This window comes from Peromyscus leucopus, chromosome 10 (genome assembly GCF_004664715.2).
Source record: "Peromyscus leucopus breed LL Stock chromosome 10, UCI_PerLeu_2.1, whole genome shotgun sequence".
NCBI lineage: Eukaryota > Metazoa > Chordata > Mammalia > Rodentia > Cricetidae > Peromyscus > Peromyscus leucopus.
The window spans coordinates 93,161,559-93,173,826 of record NC_051071.1 but is presented as its reverse complement, the minus strand read 5'-3'; the positions used below and the strand labels follow the sequence as shown (position 1 = coordinate 93,173,826).

General features: G+C 48.7%; 2 protein-coding genes across 2 annotated transcripts in view; one reads left to right on the top strand and one right to left on the bottom strand.

Annotated features, from left to right (window-relative positions):
* Positions 1-968: 968 nt before the first annotated feature.
* The window catches only part of Pigg (phosphatidylinositol glycan anchor biosynthesis class G), a 64,028-nt gene continuing 52,728 nt past the window's right edge, over positions 969-12,268 (bottom strand). Inside the window, exons 14-15 of the transcript XR_005092368.1 lie at positions 5,555-5,878; positions 969-1,196 (exon numbers count right to left, since the gene is read on the bottom strand). The gene's annotated coding sequence lies outside the window, so the exon portion shown is untranslated. The remainder of the gene's footprint in view (positions 1,197-5,554; positions 5,879-12,268) is intronic.
* Positions 7,368-9,729, top strand: Tmem271 (transmembrane protein 271). The gene has a single exon (XM_028867413.2). The coding sequence runs from the start codon at positions 7,609-7,611 to the stop codon at positions 8,731-8,733; it is 1,125 nt and encodes a 374-aa protein (XP_028723246.1). The 5' UTR covers positions 7,368-7,608; the 3' UTR covers positions 8,734-9,729.

Sequence of the window (12,268 nt, the reverse complement as noted above, 5' to 3'; positions counted from 1 at the left end):
GACCTGAGTTTGATCTGCGGAACTCACAAGGTGGAAGAAGAAAATCAGATGTTGTAAGTTGTCCTCTGACCTCCACATGTTTTCCACTACAGTCACATTCCCACATGCAAATGCACACACACAGTGAACAAATAAATGCAATTTTAAAAATGGAAAAACTAGGGAAAAAGCATTTTCTTATATAAGTTTGGAAATAATATTTTAAATGAACGTACTTATCTGCTTTTTATTTTATGACTTCAATGTGACTTGCTATTTCTTGCAAAATCCACTGTTTTTGTAACTGTATCACTGACAACAGTATCGCAAAATTAGGACATGAATAAACCCTGATTACATCTGACTCAGCAGGACGCTTGCTCCTGTCGCTGACAAGAGGGTGCTGCTGTGGTTTGAATGCTGGGTGCTGTTTTCACATACGTAGATGAGTTCCATGGAGGACAAGAGGGAATCATGTTGGGATGCCTTTCATTAGAGATATACAATGTGCATGCTATAACTGCAAGGTGACGGCTCCCAAGCATCAGAAGAAACATGTTCTGGACTTAAAACGACGGCTATCGCCACAATCCATTTTAAGTCCAGTCTGCACCGTTCATATTTCCCTTCACTTTATAAGTAAAACAGTCAGCCCCATCAGACTCGCATCATCTGCTAATTTCCGTGGTATAAATTCTCCTGCTGTGGTAAACCATACGCTATCACCCAGAGCTACTGAGCAAGGGGTTGGGAAACACAGAGCAGAATACATATTTTTGCTTAGCTAGACACAATTTCTGAAAACAGGTAATAGAAAAGTGTGGTAAAGGGCTGGAGAGACGGCTCCACAGTTAAGAACACTGGGTGCTCTTCCAGAGATCCTGAGTTCAATTCCCAGCAACCACAGGACAGCTCACAACTATCTGTAATGGGACCTGATGCCCACTTCTGGCATATAAGCAGACATGCAGATAGAGCACTCATACATAAAATACATAAATAAGTAATTAAAAAACTGAACAGAAAAGTGTAGTAAAATAGAAAGTGTTTGCTTTAAGTATTTGTTACCCATATTTTAATATAATTTATTTAATTGTGGTTTTATATAATTTATTTTTACCTGGGCATGGCCAGCTTCACCGAGACTTCAACCTCTGAAGACTCCTTCAGGATGATTGATGTTTCTTGGCTTGACTCTTCTGATTCAGACTCCCTACCTGTTTCAGGCAAGCAAGAAATTGAGTTCCAAATCCCACAATAGTATGTCCAGAACCACTACAATGCAGGTCTTTGTTAGAGGCATGCTGCCTAGTATATACTTCAAACATGATTTTTTTTCCTATTTAAAAAAAAAAGGAAGGAAGGAAAGAAAGAAGTTTCAGGTGAGTTGCTTCTCCAGAGCCATGAATATTATGAGACCGCAAGTCCCTTCTGTGGCACAAATCTAGACCTACACTGGGACAAATCATGGTTGTTTTGCTGGACTCACAGATTGAGTAGCTGATGGGGTTCTCAGGGGATCAGATTGAATGAAGTATAAAAATGTACTTGGGTTATTACAGGAGGAGCCAAAGGGCCAAAGCATGCCATGTTTCCAGTCATGATTTCTGTTCACTTATGATAATAATAATATAGAGAGACTGCCTAATCTTAAAAAGCTAACAAAAGGTTTTTCAAAAAATGCTTTACTGAAGAAGATAAGTGAAAGGGTTGATAGCATTCATAACTGGGCAATACAAACTAAAGTCACAGTGAGAAGCCATCTATGGATACCAGATTGGACAACACACGAGGGAAGCTGATATTATCTTGGGTTGCTAAGAATATAGATTCTTGGAATGTACACACATGGCATGGGGGAATGTGGTAAATAATCTTTGGGTTTCTTCAAAGATAAAAATAAATGTGTGATGGAGCCCAACAATACCATGCCTATTACACACCTAAGGAGGTGGAATTGCACCCACAATGACTTCAACCTGCATGATATCACCTTTGAATAGTATCTCAGTCACCCCTCTAGGGTTGTGAATAAATTCACCCTATCATGCTGTGAATAAACACTTTTTTAGTAGAATTCTATTTAAAGATAAGAACAAACAATCTATCGATTCATGCAAGAGTATGGACAAATCTAAAAGGCATTGAAACCAGAAAAGATTGTCCACTGCATGAGTCCATGTATACGAAATGCTGTAATAAAAACTATAGTGCATTGCTAGTGCACACCTTTAATCCCAGCACTTAGGAGGCAGAAGCAGACAGATTTTTGTGAGTTTGAGGCCAGCCTGGTCTACAGAGTGAGTTCCAGGAAGCCAGGGCTACACAGAGAAACCCTGCCTCAAAAAAATACAAAAAACAAAACAAAACACAAACAAACAAACAAAAACCCCAACAAACTATAATGCATGGACCTAGAGAGGGAGAAAAGTTGAGAAGGCTAACTTTTGCATAAGCTGGAACAGTACTGAGTCATGATTTGGTCACTTGCATAAATTGTCCAAACTCATGGAATTGTAGTTAAGACCAGTGGTTCTAATTTGTACATAAATTATACCTCAGTGCCAAAAGGACAAAAAAGTAAAGATGGTATTACTCACAACCCAGCAATTCCATTCTCAGGCTACTCAACTGTATGTCTCAATGATTCAGGACACAATATCCCAAACTAGCAATAATATGATGTTTACTGCAGTCAACTGGGTAAGTTACAGGGCTTCATAACCATCAATGAGTCAGTTATAGATGTGATGCATTATGGACACACTTCACAAATATATTTGGAACAAAAGAAGTCAGACATGGAGAATCACGCCCTGTGATTCACTGTACAAAGATAAACAAATGATAAAGCAAAACCAAAACCAGGCCAAGCCAACTACAATGGTTAGGAATGTATTCCTCCTAACAAATATCTAAGCAAATGCAGGGAAAGGGTCTGGTGGGCTGACAGGCTCTGAGCTGAATCTCAGGTACTCCAGTCTTGTATCTTGGATGAAGCTAGATAAATGCTTACTTAAATGTCATGAAGATGTCACATGTATATTTAATATTTTCTGTGATTATATTCTATAAAACACAAGCTTTTAATATAATAAACACTGTTATGTCCATCTCTGAGAACTCATGGCCATGGTTTCATGAGTTCTTTGGAAGACTCACTGGGTGTTTTGCACAGAGATGCCTGCACTGCTCATCTGAAGTAACAGGTTAATCGTGGCTATTCCTGGAAAAATGGAGGTGAGATTAAGAATGAAAATGACAGCTACTTGGCCAGTATGATGTGTGCTTTTTGTCCTCAGAACTCATAAGCTGAAAATACAAAGTTATATGTTCATGAGGGTTGGTGGGACCTTTGGGATGTAATTAGTTGAGTAGCTTTGTCATGGAAGGAGTTCTTTGGTTGCTCTGTCTTGCCATGTGATACCACACACCATGCCAGAGTACAGCACGAGGACTTCACAGTTGCAAGCTCCTCTGGAACTGTGAGCTAAATAAACCTTTGCTCTTTGTAAATGTTATGGTATTCCATTATAATAAAAGAAGGTGGACTAAGACATAGGGTATAAATTAAAGAACAAAAATGGTGATATTTTGTTGTACCCTAATAAAATTTGCCTGAAGATCAGAGGACAGAACAAGTCACTAGATTAAACATAGATGCCAGGCAGTGGTGGCACACACCTTTAATCCTAGCACTCAGGAGGCAGAGATCTGTCTGGATCTCTGTGAGTTCAAAGCCACCCTGGACTACATGAGATTGACTCAGTCTAGGGGAGAAAAAGAGCCAGGCATTGGTGGCACACACCTTTAATCCCAGTACTTGGGAAGCACACATGCCTTTAATGGCTGGGAGGAGAATGGTATATAAGGTGTGAGGAGACAGAAACTAAAGGATTTTCAGGTCGAGAAGTCCTAGAGGTAAGACACACCAGTGGCTTGCTCCTTTGTCTCTCTAATCTTTCAGCATTTACCCCAATATCTGGCTCCAAGTTTGTTTGTTTTTTTATTAAAAGACCTTTAGAAATGTGAACAACATAAGTGGTGGAGTAGAAACAAATACAAGCTCAATTAATTGAATCAATATTTTAGTAGGTGCAGTTTTAAATGTTAGTAACTATGTAAATATTAAAATAAGACTCAAAGGTGATAGGAAAATATTCCTTAATACATAATTGCTGTTGTATTTCTGCTGTGTCTTTTCTGGGATTAGCGCTTCTTCCTTGTTTTCAGTGTAGGACAGTGATAATGCCCCAGGAAGAGGCTGCCAGACTCGCCCAGGCTATGTGGGAATTTGCTCAGTAGCTGATGATGTTGTGATTCCTCTCTGGTGTTTTGTTTTGCTTCGTTTTTCCAGGAGTTGCTCTCCTTCCTGCCTCTGAGTCCACCAGGTCACTTGACTAGACTACAGCTACCCTGGGTCCCCTCCTTGGCATGCATGGGAAGTTAAGCAGACTGCAAGTGGAGGTTGAAGAGGGCTCACAGTAGAGCATGGTGAGCTCTTCCTTGGTGAAAGGATCCTGACATAAAGCAATTCAATCTGCTCCAAAATCCTACATGGGTTAGTTTCAATGTCACTCTTGGTTTAGCTGTCCTGGGGCCACAGATTGCCCCTCCCCCTCTCTGCTGACTCATGCTGGGCAGAAACTGCAGTGATTGTTAAGTGGTCCCAGTATACTTCAAGGAGGGAGGGAGTTCCTTTAGCTCTCCCAAATTCCAGTAGAACTCCTCAACACACACCAGGATGCTCCCCTGCAAACTTGTGGTCCCCCTGCCCTCAGAATAAAGTTGAATTGGTTGAGCTTAACGATTCTTCTCAGTGCAGTCCCCCTCTCCCCTGCAGCTGCTGAGTTAGTCTCTCTCGGAGCAACTTCCCTTATTCCCGACACGGAAGAGACACCTGTATGCAGGCCCCTGGCCCTGTGCTTCAGGCAAGACCAGATCAACATTTACTGCATCACAGACACGTGCACAAACAGCCATCCCGAGAAGCAGGTGGAACTGCCCTTACCCTGCCGTTTCCAGCCCCACCTGGTAGGGACACATATTTGCACTACAGGGAAATTCTGTACTATGGGGAATCCTCTGCAGGGGCTGGAGTCCGGAAGGCAGCTGGAGAAGCACAGCCTGTGCACAGGGCCCGGGTTTGGGTCCCAATTCCAGCAGTCACTGATTTATGCATGGAAAGCCTGTCTGGGGATAACAGGGGACTTAACTCACCGCTTGTTGTGAGAAGTGAATAAAAGAAAGTTCTTGAAAGCTTTCAGTACAGCACTGGATCAGACAGGCTTCAGACAAAACTGAGACAATTAAGAAACATTACAATAAATTCTGAGAAATGAGGAAGCAATGTCAGGTGAGGATTATCATGGAGTGTGAATATACCCTAGGAGTGGGAACATCATGTACAAGGGCCCTGTTGTGAGTTAAAGAAACACAAAGATTGTTAGAGGGGTGGCAATGCCCATCTAGAGGAGAAGCAACCCAGAACAGAGCTGCTTCCTATGAGTCCTCTGATGGCAGAAGAAATGCCCATAGCCCTGCCCAATTCTTCCACCTTAAGATTGGAGCTCACCCTTCATGGAGTAGGTGTCCTCAATCCCTTCCTCCCAAAACCCAGCCATTCGCAGGGCTCCCTCTGGGGAGGAGAGGGGTAGCTCTGCAACATGCAGCAGCTCCAAATCTCGTTTCCCTGGAAACTGGAAGAACCATTGGAAGTTTGCACTGAGCTCTGCTCTCAAGCGTGGGCGTCACGATCCTTACGCACGCAGGCTCACGGAGCCTCCTGGGCCACACGCCAAGCTCACACGGAGGCAGGGTTGCGTCTTTGCTTTCTGGCGAGTCATCATTCACTAGGCGCAGGACCGGTAGGATGCTGTTTCAAATTCTGCTCCGCCTGCTAAAAATACAGAGAGGCTGGTTCGCTCTTTCTGAAGCTATGGGCCGAAGTGAAACCCACGCAAACGTCCGGGAGTCTTTGGAAGGCTTCCATACACCCACCTACAAGTGGCTTCTAGGAGGGGTGGGCGAGGGCCCCTGCGCTGCCTCGGACACATGGGCACGGCTTTCCCAGGCAATACAGCTCTTAGTTTTGGGAGGGTCCTTTAGCAATAAATAGGAAAGTCCCTGGGCCTTTGACGGACGGGAACCTGATGTACCAAAGGCCGGCGCGCAGGCGCGTTCTCTCCACCGCGCTCCCATCCCCGCGCCCGGACCCTGCTTCTCCCTACCCCAGGCTCAGGCATAGCCACCCGCGGTTCAGAAGCTGCGCGCAGGCGGCCTGAATCATCCACACCCGGGACTGCGGGCCAGGGCGGGGCTGCCGGAGGGAGGCCTCGAAAGGTCCAAGTCCGGATTTGAGCTATCACAGCACTCTCCCTTGCGCACTTGAGCGCAGGACAAATTTATTCACCTGCGTATGAGGAAATTTTCTGCCAGATCTGGAGACGGGACTGGCAAAGCTGAACTCAACTGAGGTTCTCCCCAGACTTCATCCCGGCCTTGCTCCTTGGCTGGTCCTCGGAGAGAAATCTCCAGCCAGTTCTCCTGCACACCTTATTCACAACCCCCAAGCACCTACAAAACTCTTCACACACCCCAAGGTAACACACCTTCTCCTACACATACACCACATAACATACACACACACACACACACACACACACACACACACACACACACACCACGCTTCCCCGCACCGAAAGCCTGGACACCGCACACACTACACTGAACCTTGTATTCGCCCTGCTCACATCTCAGAATACACACCGCCCCCCCACACACACACAATATATACGCACACACCACTCTTCCATACCCCATACTATAAGGCCTATGCATACCCCTCAGACATGCACACAACACACTCCTCTACATGCCAGCACTTCCCAAATAAACACACTTCGTCCTCCATCCCCGAATACCCTGCTCACCCTCCTCTATTCTTTTTGGACATTGTCTCCTTCCCCCTTTCCTCGCCCAGGCTCTCTCCCTTATACCCACCCCTATCGCTGAAATCCCCGGCTAACTTCTTCGGGCTTCCGGGTCCAGTCAGGTGGGCGTGGAGACGAGCCGCCGAGTGGATTGGGAAAAGCAAACGCTGGGCTTCCAGAGGTGGGAGGTCCTGGGGGTGGGGCCCAGGGGGTCCCTGGAGAAGGAGGCCCAGGTGGGGTGGCGTTCCTAAGGCGGCGGACGCTGGACAGCGACATTGACAAGGGGAGGACGGGAAGGCGGAGACTTGGCCAGAGGCCCCTTTCCTAGGGGAGGACCAGAGGGGAGTCCTGGGGGGCCGAGGGTCGGGAGAGGGCCGCGGAGGGTGGTGTCAGGGCGAGGCGCGCGGAGCCGCGGGTGGGGGTGCCGCGCGTCCGGAGATCGGCGCCGCGGTCTGGGGAGGGGGCGCGCGCGCCTTGCGGTTTTCCGCGCCGGCTCGGTTCCCGGTGCAGGGTCGCGGCGGCGGCGGGAGGCGGAGGATGCGGGCTCCAGCGGCGGCGGCGCGAGCTCGGGAGGACGCGGGAGGATGAAGAGGAGGCCGGCGGTCCGGCCGCGCGGCGCCGGGAGGAGGCGCAGGCGGCGGGGGCGGCGGCGGGCGGCGGCGGGCGCGCCGGGTGCGGGCCGGCTCCGGCGCGGAGGATGAAGTGGAGCGTCCGCGGGGCCTGCGCCGCGCTTTCCTCCAGCCTGCTGCTCGCCTGCGCGCTCAGCGCCGCCGCCGTCGGCCTCAAGTGCTTCTCGCTGGGCTCTGAGCTGCGCGGGGAGCCGTTCCGGCTAGGGGCGGCCGCCGGCGCCTTTTACTCCGGGTTGCTGTTGGCCGCCGGCCTCTCACTGCTCGGCGCCGCCCTGCTGTGCTGCGGGCCCCGGGAGGCACCCCTCGCCGGGTCAGGGGCCGGGCCGAGCTCGGGACTTGGGGTCCCCGCATCTCCAACGGGCGCTCCGGAGCCCTCTCCTGGAGAGACGCGGGCGGCTGCCGGGCCCTTGGGGCGGGTGAATAGCCAGAACCTGCTGCTCCTAGGCGTCCTGGTCTTCATGCTCGGGGTCCTCAGCGCCTTTGCAGGAGCAGTGATCGACGGCGACACAGTGTCCCTGGTGGAACGCAAGTACTCCCACTATTGCCTGCCCCCGCGCACGCCGGCCGCTGTCCCTGGCCCGGCTCCCGGCCCTGTAGCCCCGGGCTCCAGCACGCCGCGCGCCCGCAGCACCCTGGACAGCGCCACGTCCGCCAAATGCCGCCAGCTGAAGGACTACCAGCGCGGCCTGGTGCTCTCCACTGTATTCAACTCGCTCGAGTGCCTGCTGGGCCTGCTCAGCCTTCTGCTGGTCAAGAACTACAAGTCGTCGCAGGCCAGGCGCGGCCGGCGCGGCCGACGGAGGGCAAGCCGGTCTTTGGCGCGGCCGCGGGGCGGACCCGGGCTCCGCGCTCAGCCTCTAGCCTCCCGGACCCGGCGTGGCCGCCGGGGCAAAAGGGGGCGGCGGCTGCAGCCACGGCCCAGCGAGGCCTCCATCCTATCCCCGGAGGAGTCCGACTTCACCACCCCAGGAGACTGCGCGAGCTTCGCGGCGCACCACGCTGTGTCCTACATCAACGTGGGCGTCTTCCATGCGTTTGATGAGGCGGGCGTGGAGGTGTGCTGTGGCGGGCATCCGTCGGTAGAGCTGCCAGGGTACGCGCCCTCGGACCCCGACCTCAACGCCTCCTACCCCTATTGCTGTCGGCCGCCCGGTGAGATGGCGCGCCCTTGGGAGCCTAGCCGGGCCTGCTGAGTCCAGGCCCTATCTGCCTGGGACATCCGAAAGGGCAGCAGTCGGGCTTTGCTTGGCGTTGTGCCTGCGCGTGGCTTGGCACTTTTCTGGCCCGGCCCTGTGAGATCTGCGAGACCCTAGGACACTCCGATATTCTCCTTTCTGTGTGAGGAGGTGTCTCCCTCTATGTCATTTGTTTCTGGACTCCATTTAAAGTTTACAATAAATGTTTGGGGTGGGCTTGCAGATCACACTTCTGTTAGACAAGTCCGTGCTCCAGGACTGCGCTCGGAGGTCCTGGGTCGAATGGGCAAGAACAGAATGCTCATCGAAGGTGAATTTCGTGTAGAGGACCTCGGCTGAGAGTACAAAGCGGTTGGAACTGTAGGAACAGAAGTGAAGAACAGCCAACAGCAACACTTTGTACCCGGATGTGCCTGCTTCTGTCGACACTTTCTTACTGTAAAGCTCTCCATAAACAGTGAAATGTTTGGTAAATTTATTGCAATTTGACATTGGTGAGTTCCTTTATTAAATCGGTTGCTATGTTATTGGAGAATGTTCATCAGCTTGGAATTAGAGGATGTCTACACTCAAATCAGCATGGGGGAGAGTGGCTGAATTGGGACAAATGCTGAGTTAGAACAGCTGTGTTCTGCTAGCTGGTTGACGAGGTCCAACCTGTCTCTGAGCTAACTGCTGTGCGTGGAGACACTGATGCCAGACCCCTGCATTTCTGTTTTTGGAAACTGGCTGTGTGGTTTCTACTGCAAAGCAGTAGGTTTTATTTTTGGTTAATACATATGAACAGTTTAATCCTATTTTGAAAAATCAAAGTCCTAGTTTTTCTGCAAAGATAAATTTCCTGTTAACTCAATAATCTGGTAATTTTGATTATATAGCATTTCATTTAAAGTACACCACTTTAATAGCCTTAATGAATGTGAAAGACATAACTTTAAGTGAGTTTAATATGCGTGTAACCATTTACACACAAATGAAATGAGTTCTCTATGACCAGAGTGTCTCCATCCTTCTGGTGGGCTGGCTGGAAGTCAAGCAGGCTCTAAGTTTTGGAAAAAGGTGATCCGACTTTCATGTGCCTGGACTAGTGAGATCAGGCAGGTAGCGACTCACAGGCCAGCTGGGAGCAAAGCCCTGGCCCAAAAGGTGTGCCTCTTTCATGTGGAGAAGGGGAGCATCTCCTCTGCGTGTGCAAATACCCATACCAATCATCAGAGTCCAGAAGAGTCATGGAATCCTGGGCAGTGTCTTCGATGTGCAAAAGGCTACTTCTGTGAAGAAGCCCCCTGTTTAAGGAGGGGCACAGTTCCCAGTTGCAGGCTGTGTGATGGTACCTTTCCTCAACTCCCAAATGCCCTGCCCAGAGCTCCCCTGTATCTTTGGTGACTGTAGGCATCTTACCCCAGGTGGGACCTAGCAAGCTGCCCTCTACAGCAAGGGCATTAGAAGAGGAGGGTACCCCAATCCCATTTCCATGAAGAGCAGTGAGGTCCATCACCAGCCATGAGCCAATCTCTGGTGGTGAGAACTGGTGCTTGGACATTTCCTTTGAAGCTTGAGGATCTGATCAAAGAGTCAGTTCTCACAACTATATTGAAGCCACCCAAAGAAAAGCCATCACTCATGGCTAGCTTTCTTGGTTTCCATTTATATCAGACCTTTGATATCTTGGGGCAAGGTGGAAAAAAAAAAAAAGGCTAAGCCTGATTTGCTGGTCCTGCTGTTGGTCTATTCAGTCCAGCCCTCCTGTGCTACATTAGTAGCTAACTGGCCATCAGCCTAAGCAGAACTGTTACAAATGGCAGCATAAGCTGACTTAAGATGCTTTCTCCTCTCTACTCAAATCCAAGCATGTGATATTGCCAGGTGTTTCCAACTGAGAGCAGAGACCTCACAGGTGGGTATAGGCCACTCTCCTGGGTCCACTCAGGAGCCTTGTGGATGAGCACAAGCAGCCTGGATGGAGTGAATCTATAGGCTGCATAGATGCACCAAGTTAGTCCTCATTGGACCTTTGTTTTTTTTTCCTAAGGTGTTTAAGTCTCGCACATTTTACATAGCTCAAAATGTTAGATGCCTCATGAGTCTTTCAAATAGTCTATCGAGGTCAGTGGCCTCTTTTCATTTCAGATTTTTCTTGGAATGGAAGTTTTGCAGGAAGGACTGGGGTGGGCAAGGCCAGAGGCCAGGGAAGGCAGAACATTATGACGTTTGTGCATATTGTCTGACCAGGGAAGCAGGGGAACCTGGGATGAGGAAGATGGGGACTTTCCCCAGACCTGGGCAAAGTATCCTCTTCCACAAGACCAATGAATTAGACGAATGCTTCAAGATTTGGTGTTCCTAACTCACAAGTCCATAAATATTGTTATCTCCACTTTTACAGAGGTGAGTATGAGATGTGGGGTAGCCAAGTTTCACTTTTAAAGCTTACTGGAGAAAAGAAATCCCACTGTTGTTGAAGTCAGTTTCCTATAAAGATCAGTTCTCAGGGAACGTGGCATAGAGAGAGGATCGCGAGGCCGCTGCCACCCCATTCCTCACTCCAAATCACAGCAGCTTTCATTCATGTCCACTCTTCTCTCCTGAAGCTTTAAGTAGTTGTTCAAGCTGATTCTTTACGTTACTTAGTAAATAAGTCACTTTTTAGCCTTTCTTCCAAAATTAGACACAAATACATCTTAGTATTTTTACATGCTAAATACTATTTGTAAGTCATTATTTGTTCAGCAGAAGCTCACTGTCCTTAGGGTTAGGAGCTTAATTTTAAGGGGCTAGGACATGGCATGAACTTCATCAGAGAAACTGCCAAGCAAGCCATGTTTTATTACAGAATCAGTGGACACTAATACCTGCATCTTCATGCATTGCCTTAGAAGGATGACAGGAAGTAACACTACACGTGGTTTCTTGTGGTGTTTGAGGCCCAGGTCAGATAAGTGAAGTCTGGGCAACTGACACACAAGTGGAATCCATTCTTAGCTTTGTAGCCTAGCTGTGGGCCCCTGGTCTTACAATGACATCTTCCTGTTAAGTTTATATCATAGGATGAACATACAAGAGCTCCCTGAGGCCACATCAAAGTACGAACAGGCAGACAGAGAAGACCATTACCAGTGTCAAAGCATTTCAGTGGGTTCATGGTGAGATGTTCTGGGATCTGGGCAAGGGTCAGCTGTCAAGCTTAATCCCTAGCCTCCATGCATGTTACTCCGAGCCTGCTACTTGCAACTCTAGTGTTGACCACTTGGCACATCCTTGTGAATGTACTTGTCCTACAGTATCCCCCAAAGTCATCATCACCACCCAATATTTCTTCTCACTAAGTTCTCAGAGGAAAGTAATAAATGGCAGAGACCTTAAAAAAATGAGCTGGCATATAATTAAGCACTAGTAGCTTATATACCTTATCTAAGAGCACTGCTGTGGCCGCATGTCAACAGGTGTAATTTCAAGGGCCCAATATCCCAGCTTAGTTTACTGCTTAATCAACAGAAAAAAGATCCCAAAAGGGAGAAAGAAATTAATTTAG

Excerpts from the sequence above, each read along its gene's own strand:
- Tmem271 (XM_028867413.2), top strand. The coding sequence starts at position 7,609 with ATGAAGTGGAGCGTCCGCGGGGCCTGCGCCGCGCTTTCCTCCAGCCTG.